At 45.1% G+C, this 26,607-nt stretch overlaps 1 protein-coding gene across 3 annotated transcripts in view; it reads right to left on the minus strand.

Moving 5' to 3' along the window:
- IMPG1 (interphotoreceptor matrix proteoglycan 1) overlaps positions 1–26,607 on the minus strand; it is a 316,264-nt gene that overhangs the window by 37,359 nt on the left and 252,298 nt on the right. For all 3 annotated transcript variants that reach the window (XM_088471628.1, XM_088471631.1, XM_088471624.1), the window contains exon 13: positions 17,632–17,842. In XM_088471628.1, the coding sequence (XP_088327754.1) occupies positions 17,632–17,842 (211 nt within the window). The remainder of the gene's footprint in view (positions 1–17,631; positions 17,843–26,607) is intronic.

Consider the following 26,607-nt stretch of genomic DNA (forward strand, 5'->3'; position numbering starts at 1 on the left):
GTTTGTAAATCACCAGAAAATTAATTATAAAAAAATGTTGATTCAACCAAATCACTACTTGATAGATTTACTCCAAAATGTGACTGTCATTCACTCACATAACAACAGAACAGAAATTGTGGTAGACGATCAGAAGAGAGCAACTACGGAAGAGATGGCTGTAGGTTTTGCAGGACACTAGGCAAACAATTAAAAGGGACTCCATGAAACAATGTCACATAAGAAAAAAATATTGTTGCTCCCTTGTAGCTCATTTCTCATTTCCATATCCAATATGATTTCAACATTAACCCCCCCTTACAATATAAAGAAAGTGCTATTTTCTGCTTTACATATTTTTTATAATCTCAACATACTGTACATATAAACCCCCTGACAATGTGTAGAAAATGCTAATTTCTTAACATTTACTTAATAGTTGTTTATATGACACACATATTATGCAGCCTTTTACAGATAATATTTGGCCATTCACATCAGTTTCAGCCCCAGTGGAGCTTACAGTTTATATTCCCTACCACATGCTCACACACTAGGGTTAATTTTTTATTCTTCATCACAATCCAATTAACTTACTAGTATGTTTTTGGATTGTGGGAGGAAACCGTAGTACCTGGAGGAAACTCATACAAGCACGTCGAGAACATTCTAACTCCACACAGTTAGGGTTGTGGCGACAATTGAACCCAATACCTCAGTGCTGTGAGGCAGTAATGCTAACCATTATACCAACCCTGCTGCCCATATGATTGCAACGTACATATAAAACCCCAGAAAGCAAATAGTAGCGTCTTGCAACAGATAAGTCTGGGCCCTCTGAGAGTGAGGTGTCTGAGACACCCTACTCCCCTTATCTAATAGCAGGGCCCCCTAAGGCGCAGTGCCATACAGTGGCGGGCTGGCCCCGGGGGCAGGGTGCCATGTGCCCCCTGGGCCGCAGCGCCATGCGGGCTGCAGGCAGTCTGTGTCTCTGTGACACAGCTGCCTGCACCGCGCGGGTAGTGCTGACTGGACGGAGTTCGGTCAGCGCTACACATTGACTGACAAACGCACAGCTGCTGGCGCTGGCAGCTGTGTGTTTGTTTTAAGTAGCAGCCCATGAGAGTCTGTCAGACTCTCACTAACTGCCGCTGCGCCCACTGCCGGAGTCGCTCCAGCTTCCGGCTCCTGCAGTGGGTAATGGGAGAGACGTCATGACGTCTCTCCCATAATGCAGAGCGGGCCGGCCTGGGAGGACAGACGGAGGAGCAGTTGGCGGCGGCGGGAGCGTGGATTCAGGTAAGTGTTTATTCATTTTTATTATTACCTGTGTCTACCGGGGGGGCACTGTAAGGGGTAAACCACTACTGGGGGCCTTACAAGAGGGGAGACCACTACTGGGGGCACTACAAGGTGGGGGACTACTACTGGGGTCACTACAAGGGGGAGATCACTACTGGGGACACTACAAAGGTGGGGGACTACTACTCCTGGGGCACTACAAGTGGGGGGACTACTACTCCTGGGGGCACTACAAGGGGGAAATGCTTCTGGGGGCACTACAAGGGGGAACTACTACCAGGGGGACTACTACTAGGGGGACTACTACTAGGGGCACTGCATAGGGGGGAGGGGACTACTACTAGGGGCACTGCATTGGGGGACCACTGCTAGAGGCTCTATATAAAGGGCAATACTGGGGGTACTGCATAGGGGGGAGACAACAACTGGAGCCACTATTTAAGGGGCACTGCATAAGGGTTACCACTATTGGGGGCACTGCATGGGGGGTGGACTGCTACTGGGGGTACTATATAAGGGGCACTGCATAGGGGGCACCACTACTGGGGGCATTATATAAGGGGCTTACTACTGGGGGCACAAGGGGCACTGCACAGTGGTACCACTACTGGGGGCACTATATAAGGGGCTTACTACTGGGGGCACAAGGGGCACTGCACAGGGGGGACTACTACTGGGGGCACTGTACAAGGGGCACTGCATAGGGGGGATCACTACTGGGGGCACTGCTGGAGGCCTGCATAAGGGGGTCCTCTCCTGGGGCACAGGGGAACACTGCATATGGGCACCACTACAGAGGGCTGCCCCTAATCTTTATTTTTACTTTACATTAATCCCATACGGACCTGCCTCCTCCCTGGAACACTTGAGGGGGGGGGGGGTTGAGCCGTAGCACGCACGTGCTCCGGGCACCCTGGCTACACGCTACTCCTCTGCCCCTGGTGCCATATGTGTTGCCTATGCCTTGGCCCACATCTAAACCCCTGTAAAACTGCTCACAGCTAAAGATTATTTCTCATAGTGCAATCCTATTTGATGCTGTGTGTGTGGGACACAACAGATCTGAAGAAAATCAAAAAGATCTTTGAGGAATGTGATTGGTTGAGATTGCAAAATTTGATCACCCACTATGTGAAAACAATCATATCTCTCTCTATGTATGTGGGCAGACTGAGCCATCCTACAGTATTTAAGTGATCTGCATACCTTGCCTGCTCAATAACTACCCCTTGGCCAGGGTGGCACTCACCAGGGGCGCACTATTCACTGGGCACCCAGTTATTTCTCTGCAACCAGGTTTATACCCTCCAGCAAAAGCTCTGGGCCTGATTCAGACCCGCTCGCGAGCGCTGAGCGCTCGCAAGCGGGTTTATGTTGGCCCAGTGTGCATGTGCACGATGGACCCGGATAGCGACGGGCAAGCCGCCCCTATGGGTCTCGCTACAAAGGTGGCATGATGTCGATGGTGAGTGACAGCACGCCCCCTTTGGTGGGAGTGCTGGGGGCGTGGCTGGACAGATGGAGGCGTTTCCATGGGAACGCCTATCGTCTGGGGCCGGCCGTCAGTGGGAGCCAAAAGCACTCCAGGGCTTGCGGCAACGAGACCCTACCACAAAGGTCTCCTCGCAAGCCCAATGGTCGCGATGGTCTCGACCATCGCGACCATCTTTATGGCCGCTCGCTATAGCTGTGGGTGGTCACCCACAGCTATGCGAGTGGCCAGGAGGCCGATCTACAAATGAAGAAGGACGGCCCTGATTCAGAGCGTGCGCTCTGTCAGAGCGTCCGGCTCTGAATCAGGGCCTCTGTCCCAAGGAACTTTAATATTAATATATATATATATATATATATATATTTTCATTTATAATACTTACCGTATGCTAATCACCATTAATTTTATACTTTAGTGTCAACTAAGTGGGCAGAAAGTGCAAATATTACATCATTTACACTTACAATGTGTAAGCAGCAAAATACTTGCATATATGCAGATTACATTTAGCCACTAAACTTTATGCTTGTAAATGAAGTAATGTGTGCACTATCTATTCGCTTAGCTAACTTTAAAGGTGCATACAAACGTAACGATTTAACTATAATGATGTCGTTATCGTTCAATCGTTGAAAAAATCATTCAGTTTCTGAGTTATAATGATGAACGATTATCGTTCATGCGCGTTCAAGTTTGTAGTTTGTTGTTCATTCTGACTGACCAACTGATCGATTTTCATTAAGGGAAGTTACAAAAATAGTTTGTAGTTAAAAAAAAAATCGTTCATTACACTTTAACAAATCTGATAGAAAATCTTTCATAAAATCGTTGGCAACAAAATCGTTGTGTGTGTATGAAACTTTAATGATTATATTACTGGTGATTAGCATGTGGAAAGTATTATATATGAAAATATATATATATTTTTTCCATCTCTCTAAAGGTGCGTACACACTGGGCTATTAAAGTGGACGACTGAACGATAACGATATCGTTATCGTTCAGTCGTTCACTTTATCCTCCATTTTTTTACCTAAATGATGAACGATAATGATGAGCGACGAACGATGCGCGTTCCCGCAGGTCGTTCGTCTTTATCATGCATCGGGCAAACATGCAGGCCAACCTGACGATATTGTCAGGTTGCTGCATGTTGGGGAATGGGGGAGAGATCTTGGTGCTGAACAATATCGTTAATGATATCGTTCAGTGGGTGTGCTCAATGTCATGAACGACATTGAGCACACCCTGCCAGGGACACACTAGACGATATCGCACAGGGAGCATATCGTCTAGTGTGTATGCTCCTTAATTGTAATAGTATATGATGTATGCTACCCCTAATGTTTATTTGCATTTCCTACTAATTTCTCTTGCATATTGGATAGCTACTTCTGTTTGCTATCTAACACCTTGGGAGCTCCACCCTGAGCCTTGTGACAGAGGAAAGCATGAAGACTCTTCCTCCCCTAAGGCACCTTTTGGCTCTAAGAGTCTAAGATGTCAAGGGGTTCCTCCTAGCTTAGGCAAAGTGGAGCTTGAGAATTCCCTTTTCCCCTCAATTGAGTCTTCTGGCTCTGAGGCAATGGGGAGAAACTGGCCCCTTCACTTTTTTGATGTACCATGCTAGGGATGGCCTTTGGTTACCATCAAAGGCGATGTGAGTGACACAAACCATCGATGGCCGTTAACTATTCAGTATGATGCCATCAATGGTTTTACCACCGTTGTTTTTGAAGGCTGCCTCTGCTTTTTACTGAGGGGCGGGGCTGATCTCTAAATGACAGTTCAGCCTGTAAAAGAGGCGGGACATCCAACAACCATCAGGCATACAGGTACCATGGATGGCAGGAAACCATCTGGTTTATGCCATCGATAGTAAAAGTATTTAACATCGGCCATAAACCATTGATGATTTCGAATCATCGATAGTCGATGGCAATTAATATCCCATGCACCCAGCACAGTTTTGCATTGCACTGGGTGATTTGAGCATGTATCTTGGGCTTCAATAAACAAAAAAATGAGAGCTTTTATGTTCTGGAGAGTGTGGTTTTGAGCTATGGTTTCATTATTGGGTTAAGGGAGATTTTTCCACAGTCACAGTACAAAGCATATAGAAGGCTTTTAGTGGACATAAGGAAAGTACTGGAGGTTCTTAAAAGGTGTCAAAATGGCAGATTTTTGCTCTTTTTATTAATGGTTGAAAAAGTATAGGAAGCGCTTTTCATCAACTTTAAACTCTTCCCTGCATTTTGGGGTACAGAACAATGTCTGTATAGTAGTTTTTCAGTGTTTTATACAGGTTTGTCCCACATCATTTAACCCATTATTGAGCTACTGTATTTAGATAAATTCACCTGAAAACTGACATATCTTTATTGGACAAATTATGTTATATAAACCCCTCCAAGTGTGTGATTATTCATTGGCAGGGATCAGGAGCATTTCTAGACAGGAGGGGGCCCGTGTGCAGTCTCTGACACGGGCCCCCTCTCTGTCCGGCAGTCGGCAGCGCACTGAGCTGTGCGCGGCCAGTGCCGGGGTTATAGACTCTGGGTACTAGAGTGTGCCCAGAGTCTATAGAGTATGCACAGGTCACCGGGAAAATGGGCGCAGCGGCCATTTTCTAGTCATTTTTAGAGCACCGGACCCCCCGCTCTGACGGACTCCAAAGAGGTAAGTATGCTATGGGTGCAGGGTGTGCAGTGCGGGGCCACCTTGCACCCATTATAGATACGCCCCTGGCAGGGATGTGCCAGAGGTTCTGCACTGTTGGCCTGATTCAGACCCGCTCGCTAAGATGCATACTCTCGCTGCTGCCGATGGTATGCAGTGTGTATGCATTGTGCGCATACATCGCAGTGCTAATGTGCATACCTTAGCGAAAGTTCACAATGCATTCGCTCGCTGCACATAGACAGCCCAGCAGAGTGAGTGACAGGAGATACCGTTTGTAGGTGGTACCAGGGGCTGGCCATTAAAAACGGGGGAGTGAAGGTGCAAACGCAGGCATGCGCATTTTGGGGTACAGAACAATGTCTGTACTGTAGTTTTTCAGTGTTTTATACAGGTTTGTCCCACATCATTTAACCCATTATTGAGCTACTGTATTTAGAGAAACTTCACCTGAAAACTGACATATCTGTTTTGGATAATTGATGTTATTTAAACCCCTCCAAGTGTGTGATTATTCATTGGCAGGGATGTGCCAGAGGTTCTGCACTGTGGCCTGATTCAGACCTGCTCGCTAAGATGCGTACTCTGGCTGCTGCTGATGGTATGCAGTATGCGCATGTGTATGCATTGCAGTGCGCATACCTTAGCAAAAGTTCACAATGCATTCGCTCGTTGCTCATAGACAGCCCAGCAGAGTGAGTGACAGGGGAAGCCGTTTGTAGGTGGTAACAGGGGCTGGCCATTAAAAACGGGGGAGTGGAGGTGCAAACGCAGGTGTGCCTGAGCATCTCAATGGCATTTTAGAGGTGTGCATAATTATAAGACAGCACCATAGTGCACATCACCTGGCTTGTTTTTACACTGAAGTGCTCGCAGTGCTTGCGGCAGGGTATGGTCAACCTCAAGCGCTGCGATAGCATCCGATGTACCGATGGTTGCATACACTTCCTGGACATGACGTGCACAAGTGGGCATCTTAAAACAGTCTGGTGGGTGTCTGCATACACTATGTGATCGCTCTCTAAGAAATACTGGGTGTGCTAATGCATTGCTGTGCGGTAGCACTGCCTACACAATTTGCATACACATCATGTGAGCGGCTCTGAATCTGGCCCTGTGTCCCTACATTTTTACCATAAAATAGAGCTTTTACCTACCTTTTCACCTGCTCAGGGGGTACATACAAAAAAAGGGAATTTCCTCTGAAAAATTAAAGTGAGTTTGGAATTGAATTCAGGACCAACTCACACAAACTGGATTGACCCATACTGGCATGGGATTACTGGCCAATCAAAAATGTGAATTTCTAGATATTTCTGACACATGTACTAATGTAATGTACCATTGTACAGCTTCCAGGTCCCCATTTGAAATGACTTGCATTGAGTGTCTTTTTCACTGTAGCTTAGTCGCACAAATAAAAAAATTGGATGCGACAAAGCCACTTAACAAAACTGCATTGATTAATTTGCTATTCAACACTTGTACAGTTGTGCGCGAATGAGTTCCATTGTACTTCACCTGTGACTTTGTACATATTTAAAACAAATTCATGTATGATTAAAGTCGCAGACCTGGGTCTCTGGTGCAGATTGAGTGGTGTTTTGATGCATCTGTGGGGCGCATAAGATGCACACGTAAAGAAAAATTCACTCCGCTATACCACTCGGTGTGGCTTAGTTGTGCAGGGCTGCTTGCACCCCATCATAGGCAAACACAGGGGGGGTTTCCGTCTGCCTGGAAACCCCCCTCCAAATCTCACACCATGACCACAATAGAAATAGTAATGTAATAGAAATTTACTAGTGTTGCATGTTCTTCACAGTATCACAAATTAAATAATTAGCACCACCTGTGGATCTTTTAACATGTATCAGTCAGTAATAAATAACCTGTGCATCAACTAGGAGATCTGGAAAACATTCACTGTTAGGGATGTGCTGCTATAGAGCCCAATATGTACATATATGTCCAGGGCAGTGCTAGGTTATTCTGCTGCTCCCCCAGACTCCCGGACTTGCTCTAATACTCTGGAATGGTGCCCACATCTAAAATAAAAACATTCAGCTGAGGCAGGATGCCCTACTGCTGCATATAATGGCTTCTGTGATTGCTGGTCCTCTATATGCTGGAATTATGACACACAATACACTTTGTATGATGCATATTAAAGCTGGTTAAGTGTTAACCATGCACTCTTCATGGACTGGCCACACTTACTCAAAAATCCTGCCCATGACGTATAGAGGCTTGTTTTTTCGAGGACACTCCTATTCTTGTTTTTCCAGTGCTTATGCCCCTTCTAGTGTGTTTCTCCAACTCTACCTCAACCAGTAGATTACGTATCCCACTGGTTTAATATTACTCCTGTATCTTTCAGAAATATGCAGGATTCTATAATAGTGATTGTCCATTAACCACCTTTACATGCCTCCGAGATACTGGGCAGCCCCCAGGCAGTCTGTACATATGAGAACAGATGCTGTGCGCATGCGCACGGCATCTGTTCTCCTCCTGCACACCCGCTGCTCTGCAGAGCAGCGGTTTGTGCTCTCCCCAACTTCCCCCCCACCGCGGTACACAGTGGCCCACGGGTGGTACAGCGGGACAGTCCCAGAAAAGAAGAAGCGGGACAGTTGGGAGGTGTGCCTTTAGGAATAACAAGCACCAGGGCCGCAATCGAGGGGGATTGGCGACTGACGGGACTCCAGTCTGGAGCCCGTAGAGAGAGGGGGGCCTGTGTGGCAGTGGTGCGGATTGCACCAGCAGCCTGGGAGAAACAGCACCGGCGACATATATGTGAGCCAATAAGAGCTCACGGAACGGCAGCCAATCATGAGCAGCCACAGTGACTGCTTCTGATTGGCTGCCGGTCTGCAAGTCGTGATTGGCTTGCAGCTGGCACCATATTTGACATGCCACCAGTGCAGTTTCTCCATGCCTTGCTAAAGAAACTAGGTATTTAGTGCCCTGTGCCTCCCCATTAAGGTCTAGCCTTCCCTGCCCTGTGCCACTCCCACCATGTCCAGCCATCACTGTGCCAGCAATAGGTCCAGCTGTCCATGTCCTGCACTTCCCATTCCTTCTGGCTTTTTATGTGGATCCGGCTTTTTCAGTGTACTTAGGGCCTGATTCAGACCTGGTCGCTCGAACAGAATGCTCGCTCTGAATCAGGGCCGGGTTTTTTTTTTTTTAGTACAGCCTCCTGGCTGCTCGTATAGCTGTGGGTGACCACCCACAGCTACAACGAGCGGCCATGATGATGGTCGCGATGGTCAAGACCATCGCGACCATCGGGCTTGCGACGAGACCCTTGTGGTAGGGTCTCGTGGCCGCAAGCCCCAGAGAGATGTCAGTGGGGCCGCCCCCAAACGACAGGTGTTCTCATGGGAACACCTCCGTTTGGGTAGCCACCCTCCTGCCCGCCACCAAAGGAGGCAAGCTGTCACTCAACATCGACAGCTCGCCCCCTTTGTTGCGAGACCCAGAGCGACGAAGTGCCCGTTGCTATCCGGGTCTCACGCATGCGCACGACGGAGGCGGCTCCGTCGTGCGCATGCGCTGTAGGCCACCATCGACCCGGTTGCGAGCGCTCAGCTCATGCGACCGGGTCTGAATCAGGCCCTTAATGTGTATCAAGAAATGTCAATGTTTTTCATGTGGGCCTGGCTATTTCAATGTATTTTATGTGCATTCGGCTTTTTGTGTGTGTGTAGAATCAACATAGCTCTCCCTATATAATTAGTATAGATTCTGGTTTTCTGTGTGTGTGTGTGTGTGTGAATTTAAAGCAGTTTTCTCTCCTTTATTTCTGTATTTGTATAAATTTGATATATTATATGATAGAGTGACATGTTATTACAACCACACCTACAGCCCAAACTTTGAGAAATTTTAAGCTGGTTTATGCATCTATTGAAGCCCTGCCCTTGAAGTAGCTACACCTACATTATCCACAGCTCCGCCCACCTCTGCCCCATTCCTCTGAGGGGGGGCTGCCCATTTTGTCAGTAAGGCACTTTCGGTGCGTAGAATTTTGGTAGCACTGTTACACTTCTGTCTGTGATCTGCCTTTTTCAGTGGGATGAGTGTGCTGAGGTTGCTAGGCAACTACTTTCCACGCTGACTGGCAGCTCTCAGAGCTTCTACATTCACAGCTGCTTAAATCAACACTGCTTCTTGTGATGTTCGCATGCTCTCATTCCAGCAACTGAACGGGTGTTACCCACATAACAAGCACCTTTGACACAATCTGTGTTTGTGGCACTTACTGCCACAATGGCATTTCCACCTCTTCACTCTGCAGAATGCCTTGCAGGGGAGTTCCTGGCAGCCGGCTTCTGACATGGAGGACTACTTGGTTTACACAGACTGGTCATGGCTGTGGGGTGTGCGTGTCCGCCACCATTACCACTTACAGTTGGTCTGTTTGTGATGTCACCAATTCCCCCTATTTAATAGGAACTGCAGCCATAAATGTAGTGTATTAAAGCATCTGGAGTAAACAGGCATCAGTCATCAGCAACAACTAGAAAACTCCATCCTTGAATCTATGCTTGGCAGGGAATGTATTTAAAGACTCATCTCAAAAGGATATGCTTGTTGTGCATCTGCATTATCCTACCTTACTGACATTGCACATAAACACCCCTGATCTGCCTATTGCAATTGTCAGATAGTGTGCAAATTTGGCATAAGATATGCATTTAAGGAGTGCAAATACACTTGTATCCAACTCTAAATCACCCCATAATAAAAAAAATTAAGTAAAACAAAAAGCCACACGCTGAAAGAAAAACACATTTCTGTTCCACTGTGAATTATGCATACCTCCCAACTGTCCCGCTTCCAGCGGGACAGTCCCGTATTTCTGGGACTGTCCTGCTGTCCCACCCGTGGGCTGCAGTGTCCCGCGGTGGGGAGGCAGTTGGGGGAAGCATACACGCTGCTCTGCATAGCAGAGCAGTGGGTATGCAGAGTGAGAAAAGATGCTGTGCGCATTCGCACAGCATCTATTTACAGTATGGGAGGAAGCCCGGGGGCAGCCCAGCATCTTGGAGATGCTGGGCACGCCCCATTAGTGATGTAAACGGAGCATGTCATTGGGCCACGCCCCCTTTACGATCATGCCACGCCCCCTTTTTGGGCGCGTGCGCCTTCGGCGCATGGAGGTCCCGACTCTGGAGCGGCAAATGTTGGAAGGTATGATTATGAATATGGTGAATTACTTCCTATTGTTCTTATCTGTACAATAATGCACATTGCTTCAAGGGGAAAAGTGATTCTGCTTTTATCAGCGGCTATCCGTTATGCTTGAAAATAGCATAACCTCTGTTCCCAATTAACATTGTGCATTATGGGCCTGATTCAGGGACGGACGCAATGCCAATGATTACGCAGTTGATCTTTTTTTTGCCACGCGCTAAAGTACGTAAAGAAAAGGAGGTAAGCTAAAGTATTCACAAAAAAGGCCATCTCATGGGTGTGTTATGGGAGTGTCAAGGTCGTGTCTTCCATCGCGGCTGCATTCCCAATCGTACATCCACAGCATCAGAGGCCATGTTTGGAAGTACTTGAGATGCTAGGCTACTGCAAGTGCCGATGGTGCATCCAATGGTGGAATGTTTACAACCGCTGTGGCAGTTGCACAGTCCATGGAGTCTGAAAGTGGGTGTCTCAGTGCTTCTATGCTCCGTTGCACGCTGGTGCACAAGGGGAAGGCTGAGATTAGCATTTTACTGTTTCCGCAACTGCTGTTCAGACAGCGGTTGTACTAGTGAATGCATTAGCAACTATCTCTGAATCAGGCCCTATGTCATTTTGAATGTCAACACTTAGGATAAAATAATCATGTCGTACATTTTATAGTACTGATATAATAAAATGACTATTTTTCTCCGGATGCATTCAGTATTCAGGTAGGATTTAAATATATTAAATAATGAAAAACAAAAAAATAATTAAATAGATTATTGTGGCATTTTAAGTTGACTGTTCTCTATGAATCAAGTCTGTTTACCAGTGCCAGTCATTGCAATTAATGTTTAAAGAGCTGTATATGCCATTTGTTGTATTTTTATTACAGAGATTACTAGGAATTTTGAAATGAAAAAGGACAGCTGTGGAGAAAGGTCAGGAGAGGAGCCCCTGTGTAAATAAATAATATAAAGCAAGATATGAGGATTTGCTTGTTCTTCCTAATAAAACAGATAGTAAGCCAATAGAATTCATTTTATTTTAATAGATTAAAATGGCAATGACATACTAATGTTTGCACTGTAGGTATAGATTTACCTATGCTGCAGTTAAGATGAAATATAATTAAACAGATAATGCTATGAGATATTAATAATAATTGCAGACAATAAAGAGAAAAACATGAACAGGAAAGTATCTAAAAAAAAAAGTATACAAACTGCCATTCAGATGTACAGTAAAGAGCCTGATTTAGAGTTAGGAGCTAATGATAATAATAATAATAATAATAATAATAATAATAATAATAATAGGAGCAATTTGCACCTTTGCTAAACCATGTTGCACTGCAGGTAAGGCAGATTTAAATGTGCAGAGACCAGGGGCGTATTTATAATGGGTGCAGGGTGTGTGGGGCACACGTGCCCCTGTGTACATAGGGGCCCGCACCGCACACCCTTCACCCATATTATCTCCGGAGTACCACGCCGGTGTCTGCGCTGTAAAAAATGGCTGGAAAATGGCCCGCCGTGGCCATTTTCCTATTGTTAGCGCATGCGTAGTACAGGGAAAATAGCCGCCGCGCCCATTTTCCTGGTGACCAGCGCATGCGCTATAGACTCTGGGCCCACTCTAGTGCCCAGAGTCTATAACTGCACATGGGTGTGCCCTACCTTAATTCTTCATTTCAGTGTAAAAACTAAGCTGCCCAGTATTTGCACCCCTTGCAATGCACCATGGTTTGTTCCGGGAGCAAATTGCTCCTTTTAGTGAGTGGTGTATAATATGTTTGTACTATATAAATAACTGTTCATAAATAAATACATTTCCCCCTAACTCTAGCATCAGGCCCATAATGACAAACAAAGGACAAAAGAAACTATGGAGGTATGCCACCTGTTTTCTAAAAATCTCTTGTCCCATGCAGGAGGTGGGCTGCTACTTAGTCTGTTCATGTCAAAATGTGTCTGCTAGTTGAATTCCAAGCACCCCTCTGTTCACACCCAGGCCTGATGACAGGCTGGTACAGTAGGGACACTTGTACTAGACCTTGAGATTCAGAGGGGCCCGGCCACTCAGGGGCCCACAAATAAATCATTCTGATCCTGCAAAAACATTTCTAACCACTGTCTGCACTGCTGCAGTTAACCACTGGGTGCAGGCATGTAGGAGGCCAGGGAACCCTGTCACTTAATCCTCCTGCAATAAAGTTTTATATTGTTTATTGCGGTGCAGTGTGTATGAAGTCATGATGTAATACCACATCACTAAAAATCAGAGGAGTCATGGCACAAAGAGAAGTCAGAATAAAAAGAAGAAGGTATAGAACTGTGGGCTGGACCTGGAGAGACACTGGTAGGACTGGAAAGACACAATTGGGCTGGATCTGGAGAGACACAGCAGGGCTGTAGAGACACATAGGGGATGAGACTGGAGAAGTTCAGGAGGTACTAGAGCTGGAGAGACAAAAAGTGTGTGGGGGGGAGGGGGTGAGGCTGAATAAAGCTGGAGATTATCCTTAGAAAAAAGTCTGGCCACACTAATCCACATTAAGACACCAATTCCAAAGAAATCATTATAAAAATGGTATATCAAATTAGCAAATACAGTTTAACTACTTAACTGACGATTTTTCTGGCAAATCCCAGTAGAAATTGCCGGGTCCACAGAAGAGTCTGGGGAGTCAGAGGAGATCCATTCTACATATATGTAGAGCAAATTTCCTCTTAAAAAACACAGCGGGGTGGTGTGGTGACACCTTGTCAGCTGAAGCACAGCTGGCTGCGTTCGCATCTCATATGACCACGTCAGTTAAATGGTTAATAATAATATAAAAAAGTTTGATCAGGGAAGTTCACATTTTGCCCTGCACCATAACTTCTGTTACTAAGCATTATCTGGTTGAACCTCTGTTATATGATGAAGACATTGGTTATACAGTATTTATATGCAAACAGACACCTTTTGGACCATGTGATCTCCTACATACTGTAAATAGTTAATACCGACTGAAGTCACCTTCTGCCCAGGGAGGATCAATTTCTTTAGAGGTTCCCTGTTACAGAAAAACCACCATATACATAAGGAATACTATCAAGCCGACTGACCTGCACCTGCCGGTGACCCGAAAATGGACAGTCCCCAAAAACATGGGTGTAACGGACCCCATGATTTCTGTCGCCAGCCCTGTTCACACCTCTTACTGTATCCGCCCTCTTTCAGTTTTGATAAATCATTAGAGATCTGAAACCCAGGGGTCCAAATTTTACTCAGCACAAGCCATTATCTTCAAGCTATGGACCAAGTCAGGACTTTGCAAGGTACACAAGCTGTAATATGTTATCTATTGGAGTTACTCCATCGACCCAGTTTCCTTGCCACGCAGGCCAGCCAGCCTGCGTAAACTGAGGTTTACTCAGCTGACCGCGGCCCTGCCCAGGTTATCCCAGCCTGCGAGCTCGGTCGTAGTGTTGGGATTGCAAGTGCAGCAGGGGGTGTTAGATACCTGTTGCTGCATTTACATATTTGCAAGGACTAAATTGCAAAGCTGCTTGTGTGCAGTTTTGTAATTCTGTCCATTACTGAATCACCCCCACTGATCGATTACAGAGGTGAGAAAACACCTGCTTTAATGCCTATTCCTACACCCTCACATTGCACTTCACAGAAAAGGTTGTTAAATATCTAATAAACTGGATGCTAAATTCTGCTACCCTTTTTGACCTCAAACATCCAAAGCTCTTCTGAGACATGGACCCAACGAGGTGTGGAAGGAGCAACACCTGCATTACGGCCGACATTGATTTTAATGTGTCCACTGGCTGGTGTAAACTAATTAATGGTGTTTTTCTTTTTCAAACTGCTGGATTTGACTCATCCCAAAGATACCCAATTAAATTGAAATTGGAGAGTCTGCTACATTAAGGAGAATTCACTCACATGTTTCTCTATCCATTGCTATACTCATCAAGACTGGCATCATTGAGAAATATCTCACTGAATCATAAAATGTGCAGATATCTACAATGCTATCATGACATGATGAACCCAGGTTTAATTTGTCTAGGGGGGTCAAATAGGTTTGACAATCCAGCTCCAATTTACTAAAATGTCCAACAAAATCTAGATATGAGTGTTCAAAATCATGCATTAAGTTGATACTATGTAATCACTCACATCAGTACCTACCCAATTGGAGCTAATAGTCTAGAATACATGCACACTGTGCCACCGTGCTGTCAGATTAATTATTCCACTACCATCAGCCTGACTTTTTGATACCTGGCAGCAGAAATAGAAAAGTGGGATCTTCAAATTATTAAGTTTTAATATGTGATGTCGTCCAAATCCATCTAATGGAAGGCCCAGAACAGGCTCCCTGGCTCAAAGTTGTGCCGGGCACACTCCGTCATGAGGTCCAACAGGACCCCAACCGCTCCATTAGGCATCCTAGTCCAATTGCCACCCCTCTGTGAAGTTTTCATCCAAATCCATCCAGTGGAAGGCCAAGAATAGGCTCCCTGGGTCAAAGTTCTGCCCAGCATCCCAGGATCAAAGTTCTGCCCAGCACCAATGTTACCACTCTGTGAAGTTATCAACCAAATCCATCCAGTGGAAGTCTCAGTACACGCTCCCCAGGTCAAAGTTCTGCCTAGCGTACACAAACGAGAGGTCCAACTGGGACCTCAACCCCCTTGTATGTCACCTGGGATCCAATATTACCACTCTGTGAAGTTTTTGTCCAAATTATTATTGGCACGTCACAATGCCTCACGTTCCAAGCCACTCCCAACATGTTTTGTCATAGACTTCTATGACAGCTTCAGTCAGATGCTGGACAACAGGGTTCGATCTTTGGGCTAAGTCCGCTGTTTTAATCTTTTATGTACGTGAGCAAGAATTATAGTAGAGTTTTTTTACATTTTAAGCTCACGTGTTTGCTCCCCTTGTTGATTTTATAAAGAAACTGCCTATACTATTGTCAGAACCCAAACTGTATCCCTGTTTAAAGATACATTACACTTGCCAAGGTTCCGTTGTGGTCGCTGGAGTATCCTTCCGGGCTGCTGGCGTGTATCGCATGGAGTATACAGAGAGTTAAAGTGATCCTCTATTCCTTGGTCTGGGTCACATGCTTTAACACTTCCAATGGATTTCATGCATCTGGTATAAAAGTCTGTTACTTACTGAGCATTGTTGTCTGTGCAACGTTACCTTCAGGTTCTTCCTTGGACTCCTGCCAGATCCTCGCTGTACTTGATATATGCTGTGGACTCTCTTTGCCCGGTTCTGCTACAGATGCTTGACGACACTACAGATCCCAGCACTGCTATTGAACTCTCTGCTGCAATATTAAACCTAACTCTGCTGGTAGTCTCCACTGTACTACTAGCCTAGCTTTGCTGCTGTTTCATGGTCTCTTCATGTTTACCTTCAACTAACAGTTGTCAACTGCATCATAAAAGTTTCTTCACTTCGGACATCTGCCTCATCTCAGGCTTCAACCCTGCACCTCTTCACATTGGACCTCCATCACATCTTGGGGCTCAATCCCATACCGGATCTTCACTGCACTTCAGGGCTCAACCCTGCACCTTTCCACGCCGGACCTCCGTCACGTTTAGGGGCTCAACCCCAGCACCTCTCATACCGGATCTACTTTGCACCTTGGGGCTCAACTCCATACCGGATTTCAGTCACGTCCCGGGGCTCAGCCCCGCACCACTCCATACCGGATTTTCAGTTACGTCTCAGGGCTCAACCCCGCACCACTTCATAACGGATCTTTGTCACGTCTCGGGGCTCAGTCCCATACCATATCTTCGTCACCTCACATAGTTCAACTCCACACCTGTTAGTTGGTATGATATGAACTTTGTGCTATATGAACTTTAGTTCTTGCGTGGCTATCCTGACACCTGCTTGTTATGATAATCTGAACTTTGCTTTATGGAGACTTTATGCTTAAGTATCTAGAACTTTTCAGCACAGTCTTGTCTTTGAATACATCTTGTTTACTTGTAACATTGCGTGCTGGTGCTATTTCATGAGAAGGTCATTCCTTAAACCCCCTCAGTTTGTACCACCTATTAAGCCTGTTTCTCCTCAGGAGTCTCAAGAGTCTGTAGCCGTGACAACTATATTACAATGTAAAAAGACTTTTCCTGTCAACAAAAAGTCTTTCATGCAAAAAATCTTTCACAAACATGAAAGACTTTTGAACGATATATTTAAAGACCAAGGACCAAGGATTGTCGCTGAAGAGACAAGGGAGTGGAAATTTTTAATGAATGGAGTGAATATTTATTAAAAAAAGTTGTTTGTCGTTCGCCGTTGGTCGTTCACTGCATATCCACTGAACGACTTTTCTAAAGTCGTTCAGCAATATGCAGAAATTGACCAGCGTGTTTTCCAACGGCAAAATACTCCTTTTGTCATTCACATGAGTGTGCGGCGCAGGAGGTTTGCAGCCTATCCATTAGACGACTTTTTGAACAATCCGACCAAAATCTCCTGCTTTTGCTCGGATTGTTCAAAAAATCATGTAATGGATAGGCCCCTATAGTCTAGCAATTTATAAATAATCACACAGCAGACTTACCTAATAAGAAAGATAGTAGCAAATAGATAACTATTATAGTAATGGGGTGAAGCTTCTACAGGCCCATATGTATACTGTAGGTGACCTTCACCATTGGTTGCTATATGGGGCCTTTACAAGATTTTGCTATAGGGCCCACAACATCTAGTTACATCCCTGCCTAGTAGTGATACTTGAATATATAAATAATATTATAGAAAGTTGTTTGAACTGCATACCATTTACTCTACAGACATTTATGTTGTAGTGCATCTGAGGCATTCTGTTATAATGCCAATTATCACACCACTTTAAAGCATAAGCATCAAATCTGTACTGAAGCACATATCATCACACATCATGTAGCAGTATGAGAAAGTTAAAGCCATTACATGATTGTTACCTGCAAACTGCTCCTTTTCCAGCTACGATTTCACATTTTTCACCTTCAGAACAATGATTGGGTTCCAGATCACAGATACTGTGGCAGGGCAGTCCATCAATACTTCTGAAACCAGGCTTACAAATACAGGCTGCTTCTTTTGTCCAAGAATTTACTAAACATTCTGAAAATTCATCACATGCCATAAACTTACAAGGGTTGGTCTGGTCAGCTGCAATGACACAATAAACATATTACATGCATTCACTAGAGCAAAAGGTTATGTTCTTACAGTATATCAATGAGTAACAAAATTGTACATAATTTATTAAATGACAAAATACAAAGCTTTAATGTGTATGTGTAGACAATGTACAAATATGTGTAAATTACCATATGGGGCAATTATCTTTTTCTATTGGCTGCCTTCAGTGTATTTTCCTGTCTGGTTACCCAAATATCCATTTACACTGTATACTTTTAAAAAAACATTGCAAATATATCTTATTGCTAATCCCCTGACACTGGTTGTTGCTTTCTACCTCTCTCTGCAAATTGTTTTTGTATTTTTTGCAGATGGGGAGTTTTTCTGCTGAAATATTTATAGTTTAACTGATCTACAGATGGGGGTATACAGCGCTCTCAATCCCTGTTATAAATTGTCCCTAGCTGCTCCACTACTAAAGGTATCCCGACCTTCTAAATAAGCGTATATATAAATAAATGATAGTGGTGCGCTCTAGGACAATTTTTGTGTGGAAAGGTAGATCTAAAGTACTGAAGTCGCTTTCTTGCTGTAATCGGACTTTAAAGATGTCCTGCTAGTGCATTACACAAAATGCATTACACAATTTGTCCCGACTTGGATCTGTAGGTAGGGTGTTCTTAAAAAGTGTATAAATATATTAGTCAGGCAGTTGTAAAGATGACATGTACTCCTTATCCCTAATCGGGAATGTTTTGGAATCAAAAAATCCTGCTGTCTCTTATGGAGAAGGATCTTTCGATAGTCCCAAAGATAGCGTGTCCCCAAGATTTCTAATCTGTGATGTCTGTAGGATGGGTGTTCTTATTGGTACTTGATGTCACCATAAATCTCCTTGTTCGCCTTCCACCTCAAATATAATATATTGGCACAGTATCAGGGATCATGGTGAACACAATGGTGCAGGTAGGTAAGAATGGCTTGTACTCACCCAAAACAGTGTATCAATCCTGCTGGTTCTCCTTCTCCCGATGCTCTTTCAAATGCTTGTGAGGGTACTGATTGTGTGGAACATACTACAGACTTCAGTCTGGTTAAAACTGATTTATTAAATATAGTAACTGACTCAGAGGAGTCTGTGAATCAGCATCCTAACCACAGTATACATAAACTGTGTTCAAAAAAAGTCACTGATTTACATATAAAGTAGCAAAGTTCTCTTTGAAAAATATATATAGAGGCAAGGGGTGTGGCCCAACGCATTTCATCCGTTGTGCGGACTTTATCAAGGTGCTCACCCTTCTCTTTTTCACCTTTTATATAGGGTAGATGATTATTATTATTAATGAGGCTCCGGTGTTGGCTACCCGCACTTCCGGGTTGCGTGCACAGGCGCGCGTGCAGGCGCGCACAGGCGCGTCATAACCAATGATAATCAAATGTAATCCTGACACTAGAGTGTACTCCGGAGTCTTCATATTATTACCGCGCATGAGCCGTCTACCGCGGCCATTTTGTCTTAGGTCTAGCGCATTAATTCAATAGAATTCAATAGTGTAATGCACTAGCAGGACATCTTTAAAGTCCGATTACAGCAAGAAAGCGACTTCAGTACTTTAGATCTACCTTTCCACACAAAAATTGTCCTAGAGCGCACCACTATCATTTATTTATATATAGTTTAACTGATGCTTAATAGAGAATGCATTTACTGCATATAAAAGAAATGGTTTACACATTAACACATTTTGCAGTCAACTCTGCACAGATTAACAATATGCCCAGAGTATTCATTCTTTCCCACATAGGGGCAGATTCAATTAGCGTCGAAAAGGCGAGAATTGCAAAAAGCGCAATGTTTTCGCCTCATGTTTTGAGGCAAAGTTTTTGTCTTCTTACTCAATGCGCGCACCCGCTTTTCGCCCTATTCAATTGTAATACAGGCGAAAACGAATATGGGCGGATGCTCGCAAATAGCTGAACTGGTGAAAAGGTCAAGAGGAAATCAGTCTGTACCCCAAATAAAGCCTAGCTCACCCGGGGAATCAGTATAGAAGTGTATTATTAGCCATAATAAAAGTAATTAGGGATCTTATTTTGAGTCAAAGGGCTGTTATATGCATATTTGCATAAGTGTGGAAAAATGATATAAAGTAATGTCTTTTATGAAAAATTATTTCTGAAGTTAAATTGCAGGTACATGTAAATGGATACTAGTATATTTTGGGGTTTGTAAAGTGCAAAATAAAAAGATGTTAAAATTACACCTGCTGCAGCCTCCTGCAATCATAAAAACACCCGTCCCATCCATAGAGCACCCCAAAATACCTGTCCCAGTACTTTAGGCCAATTTTCAAACACTGTTTGCATTTTCACCCCAAAATTTACATGGCTTTTTTAGGGGGTATTTATATTTATCTTTGCCTAATTAGTCATTAGGGGGGGTGCCCAAAGGGTTCTGAACCAAGTCTCCACTTTATTGCTCAAAAATAGGGATTTTGCACATCTTTTCTCCTGCCTTTTGATGGAGAAACTTTTTTGCCTATTTTTGCCTATGGAGTTTTCGTCTAGGCAAGAAATGTCCTGGAACTGAATAGGGCGATACTTCGGAAACTGAAGAAAACCGCGCACCGGCGACAACTTTTAGCCAATTGCGCTTTTCACCTCTAATTGAATACGGGCCTAATTGGCTGATTTTCATTTATCATATCACGCTTCTTAAATGTGGATGGGATGTGATAATATTGCCTAAATTCAAACTGTAAACATGATAATTTTCATGCGACTGTAGGAAGAATCTCTCGCTAAGAGACAGCTCATCCCGGCAAAGAGCTGGACGCTATCACTCTGCTTCCTGGTTCGGCATCTGTGCACTTACTGCACATGTGCGGCTGGTGCAGGCATCACTGGGTGGTGCCAGGGAGAACCCCCCACTGAAAAAAAACTTGCAGTGCAGTAGCCCGTAGAGTACCATCAGCTTTTGCCATCTTCAGATTCCAGAGCTTGGTAAATTTGGAATCATAGCAGCCCTCATAGAAGTAGCTGATGTGGTCTCTCCATGGTACATCCAGGGGATGCTTAACATTTGCAGATACCCCCCAAAACACCCATTATTTTGCAAATATGTGGCTGCAGAATGGATTGGCAGTAGGACCCCACACGGTGTCCCCCCTGCTGTGCCATTACCACCCCGACTGGTAAGGCCCGTTGCTGGTTATAGGAAAATAGGGGGAACCCCACATTGGTTTTGCCCCAATTTTCCTGTTCCAGAACGGTCTCAGGAGTCCAGGGCTGGTTATGCTTTTGGGTGGAACCCCCACACCATGTTTGTACTTAATATAACCCTTTAATTACAGAATAGAAGACAGAAGCATTGCACAGATTGCACTGATCTGTGCAATGCTGCTGCTAAATATGTACAGTAGCTCACAGGCAGGTATATTATTTTCAGTCCAAATATGACTGGACATATTCCATACACCATCGGAAAAAACACGATTCAGGCAAACATGATTCTTAGTAAATTTGTGTGTTTGATTGGGAAACACTCACTCGTGTCCCTGCGATGCCCAGCGTGTTTATAACTCGGCCAGACACAATTCTTAGTAAATTTACCCCTTAGAATTATATCGAAACAGAGAAGTGGTTCAGTTTCCATACATATAAAATAAGAGCACTAAATAACTATTACATTCAGCATACAAAATAAAATAGTACTGTGCAGCTGTCCGTACACTGTATGCAGAATAACATATTGGATGTATTGATGGTTCATAGTTATTTTACAACACAACTTTCTTTTATAAGTTTGACTAGGACTTCAAATCAACACTCAAACATGAGTCAAATACATCTTATCTGCCCAGTACAACTTGTCTTCATTTAAAGATGTTTTTACTTTAGTCTATACATACAGGGCCACCGAGATATCTGGCAGGCCTCAATGATAACTTGTGGCATGGTCAATCTTAGGGAGTGGCCTGCTTAGCATATTCACCATCTATAGTAATGTGTGCAGCAGCGTGCCGACAGTGGGGGAGTTGCTCTTCTTCCCTCGACTGACAAGGACTTTCAGACAGGCCCAAGTCCCTGGCTAATCTGTGTGTACCCACCCTACACCCTCTCGGTTCCACTGTATACATACAGAATAATGCTACATGATTTTGTCTTTCATTTCTATGCTGTTACAGTAAGAAAGATAAATATAACTGTGACACAGTTAGGTTAGGGGGTCCCTCTCCTGGGTAGAGGACTCCTTCCTTACACACACACACAGCAGCAGGGAAGCAGCACACCAGTCTGGATGCAAGTACAAGCTGGTCGGCGCCAGTCTTTATTGTACAATGATAGAAATATAAAGAAAACATAAATATAAATCCTAGCCCTATCAGGGTACTAACTTCACAGGTAGTTCCCTCACTACCAGAACCTGGCAGGGCCTAATGCCCTCGCCAGCAACAAAGCACAGCACAGTACTCACAAATAGGTTTTTCAAGTGTCTCTGAGCAAACCCTGCCTGCTCTCCCAGGTGAGACACTCAGCCCTAAACACACTAGGCTTATATTGGCCACTCTCAGGTGGAAAACTAACATGCCTGTTACCAGGCTGCGAGAACCAAAACCTGGAGTGGCCATGGGTGGAGCCCTCCGTCTCCTCTCACCCACAACCCCCAGGTCCCAAACCGGCTTTTCTAAAAGCCGAAACTCAAGCCTGCTACACTGCAGGCTTTCTACTGGGGGTTTAAAACACAAAAGACAGGAATCTGGGACAAATGTACCTGCCATAGACCACTTTACCAGTGATCCTATCACATATCCCCCCCTTTGTTTCGACCTGTGGGGCGGAACAACTGAAGCCCCCAAACAATGAACTCGTGACAACGCGTCAGCATTGGCCAGCTGGCTTCCTGGCCTGTGTTCCACTGAAAATGTAAAAGTTTGTAACGCCAAGAACCATCTTGTAATTCTCGCATTACTGTCCTTATTTTCAGACATCCACTTCAGAGGGGCATGGTCAGTGATCAATTTGAACTTTCTTCCGACCAAGTAGTACCTGAGAGCCTCTAACGCCCACTTTATGGCCAACGCCTCCTTCTCCACTGTGGCATAGTTTCTCTCATGTACATTCAACTTTCTGCTAAGATAGAAAATAGGGTGTTCCTCACCCTCCTTGTTCTGGGACAGGACCGCTCCTATACCTACTTCTGATGCATTGGTTTGTACTATGAATTCCCTTTCAAAATTAGGAGTCATCAGGACTGGTTGGGAACACAACGCTACTTTCAACTCCTGAAAAGCTTTCTCTGCCTCAGGACTCCATTCTACCATGACTTTTTGTTTGCCTTTGGTCAGGTCAGTCAGTGGGACTGCCATGGTGGCAAAGTTGGGTATAAACCTCCTGTAGTACCCCGTAATTCCCAAGAAGGCTCTCACCTGCTTCTTATTCAGAGGCCGTGGCCAGTTTTATATGGCCTCAACTTTATTGAGCTGAGGCTTTATCAGGCCTCTGCCAATGGTGTATCCCAGATATTTTACTTCCTCCATGCCTAGACAACACTTTTTTGGGTTGGCTGTCAAACCTGCCTTATAGATGGAGTCCAACACTGCTTGTACCCTGGGTAAGTGAGACTGCCAATCAGGACTATGAACGACCACGTCATCCAGATAAGCAGCCGCATACTGTCTATGGGGCCTTAGAATCCTGTCCATCATTCTTTGGAAGGTAGCAGGTGCCCCATGTAGCCCGAAGGGCAACATCTTGTACTGAAACAAGCCCTCTGGTGCTGAAAAAGCTGTCTTTTGTTTGGCGCTCTCGGTTAACGGTACTTGCCAATACCCTTTGGTTAGATCAAGAGTGGTTAAATACCTTGCCGTCCCTAGTCTCTCAATCAGTTCATCCACTCTTGGCATCGGGTAGGCATCGAATTTTGAAACACTGTTCAACTTTTGGAAGTCATTGCAGAAACGCACACTCCCATCGGGCTTTGGAAACAACACAATGGGACTTGACCATTCACTATGTGATTCTTCAATAACCCCTAACTCTAGCATATTTTTAATTTCTTTCGACACCGATTCTCTTTGTGCTTCTGGTAACCTATAGGGCTTTAGATTAACTTTAACCCCTGGGTCAGTGATGATGTCATGTTTAATGACCGAGGTTTTCCCAGGTACGTCAGAGAACAGCACCCTATTTCTAACCAGAAACTCCTTGACCTCTTGTTGTTGAATTGCCAACAGGGTTTTTGCCACTGTCACTTCGGGAACTAAGGGCCCTGGACTTACTGGAGGGTCTCGGACGGCCGACAGTACCGTTCTATCTTTCCAGGGCTTTAACAGATTTATATGGTATATCTGTTCCGGCTTTCTTTTCCCTGGCTGGTAAACTTTGTAATTGACCTGCCCCACTCTTTCTAAGATTTCAAAGGGCCCTTGCCATTTAGCCAAAAGTTTATTTTCCACAGTGGGAACCAATACTAACACTCTGTCCCCAGGAGCAAAGCTGCGTAACCGAGCATTGCAGTTGTATACCCTCTGCTGTGCCTGTTGAGCCTGTTCCAGGTGCTCTCTCACTATCGGCACTACCGCAGCAATTCTCTCCTGCATTTGAGAAACATACTCAATCACCGTTTTGTAAGGACTAGACTGCCCCTCCCATGTCTCTTTGGCAATGTCTAGTAACCCCCTTGGGTGTCTCCCATACAACAAGTCGAAGGGTGAAAACCCGGTGGACTACTGGGGAACTTCTCTTATGACCAACAATAAATACGGCAATAAGTAGTCCCAATCCCTACCATCCTTGTCGACCACTTTCCTAAGCATGTGTTTTAACATCTTGTTAAACCTCTCGACCAGCCCATCGGTTTGGGGGTGATAAACCGAAGTTCTTAACTGTTCGATTTTGAAAAGGCGGCATAACTCTTTCATGACTTTGGACATAAACGGTGTACCCTGGTCAGTTAGTATCTCCTTAGGTATACCCAGCCTGCTAAAGACATGAACTAGCTCTCTGGCAATGGTCTTGGTTGACGTATTGCGCAACGGGATCGCTTCCGGGTACCTGGTAGCGTAATCCATTATGACCAGAATATACTGGTGTCCCCTGGCAGACTTCATTAAGGGTCCAACCAAATCCATCGCTATTTTTTCAAATGGCACCTCTATGATAGGCAATGGAACTAGTGGACCCTTAAAATGTGGCCTAGGAGCATGATACTGACACTCAGGGCAGGATGCGCAAAAGTCAGATACCTCTTTATGAAGCCTGGGCCAGAAAAACCTCTGCATTATTCGCTCAGTGGTTTTCTCTACCCCTAGATGGCCTGCCGGTATATGACCATGGGCCAGATCCAACACTGTTCTTCTGTAGGCTTTGGGAACTATTAGTTGTTCCACAACATCTTTCCCCTTCTTAGTCACCTGATATAACAAATCCTGCCACATTGCCATGTGGGGATAGGACAAAGGACTATCAGGGTCTACGGGTTTACCATCAACTACTTTTACATTCTCCCTGGCTTTTACCAAAGTAGGGTCATTCAACTGCTCCATGGCAAAGACCTCTCTTCTGACCTCTAAATCAGGCAGACGATCACCTGGCCCAACAACACTTCCCACCTCAATGGGAGGCACATCAGTTGGCGGGCCACCGTCACACTCCGCATTCTCTAGTTCGCCAATCATAGTAGAAAAAGGGAATAACTCTGACTCAGAAGAAACTCCCTCCTCCACTACATCGACAACCTTCTCAAATGGATCGGGGTTGTTCACCTCTGGAACAAAACGGCTTTCCCACAACTTCCAGAAGTGAGCAAAGTCTCTCCCATATATTGCATCGTACATCAGACCATGTACCAAACCTACAGAAACTATAGCAGAACCACATGGTGTCTCGATGTTCACCTCGGCAGTAACATAATATCGAGTATCCCCATGTATGCAGGTCACACCAACAGTTTTCCCCTCACGCCGCAAGGGGTTCACCAGCTCAGCTTTTATAAGTGTCACCAAGCTACCAGAGTCTAACAGTGCCTCTACTCGGTTGCCATCTACAGTGAGTACACACATGTGCTTATCAGTCACAGCCTGCCGGTCAGCCGTACAGGCTATCGGTGCAAAGAAAGACCCCTTGCGGTAGACATGAGCAGTATCACATTGCATAGGTTCAGTTGTAAGTGCACAATTAGCGGCAATATGGCCGAAGCCACCACATTGGAAACACTGAGTCATATTAATGTCTAGTCATTTACGGGGCAAGAACCTCCCGGCCTGGCAGGCCTGTCTCCAGGTTCTACACCCTCAGTCTTAGGTACATTCCACCGCCCAGCACCCTTCTCCCCTGGAACAGTCTTACCAGTGTCTGTGGGAGTTCGCCGGTGCGCCATCAGGGCTCGGTGGGGCATACTCATCAGCTCCTCAGCCACCACGTACCTCTCCACCAGCTCGACCAACTGGTCCGCGGACTTAGGGCCTGCATGGCTCACCCACTTGCGCAGAGTCACAGGTAATGATCGCAGGTACCGGTCCATCACGACCCTTTCCACGATCTGTGGTCCCGTCAGCGTCTTGGGCTGTAGCCATTTTGAGGACAGATGGACGAGGTCATGCATCTGTGAACGTGGAGGCTTGTCCTTATGGAACTCCCAGCGGTGGACCCGTTGGGCACGAACAAAGGTGGTGACTCCCAAGCGAGTTAGGATCTCCTGTTTTAGTTTTTTATAGTCCTTGGCATCAGCCAGGCATAAGTCGAAATATGCTTTTTATGGCTCCCCAGACAAAAAAGGTGCCACCAGA

This window comes from Taudactylus pleione, unplaced genomic scaffold (genome assembly GCF_031769625.1).
Source record: "Taudactylus pleione unplaced genomic scaffold, aTauple2 ptg000015l, whole genome shotgun sequence".
Lineage (NCBI taxonomy): Eukaryota > Metazoa > Chordata > Amphibia > Anura > Myobatrachidae > Taudactylus > Taudactylus pleione.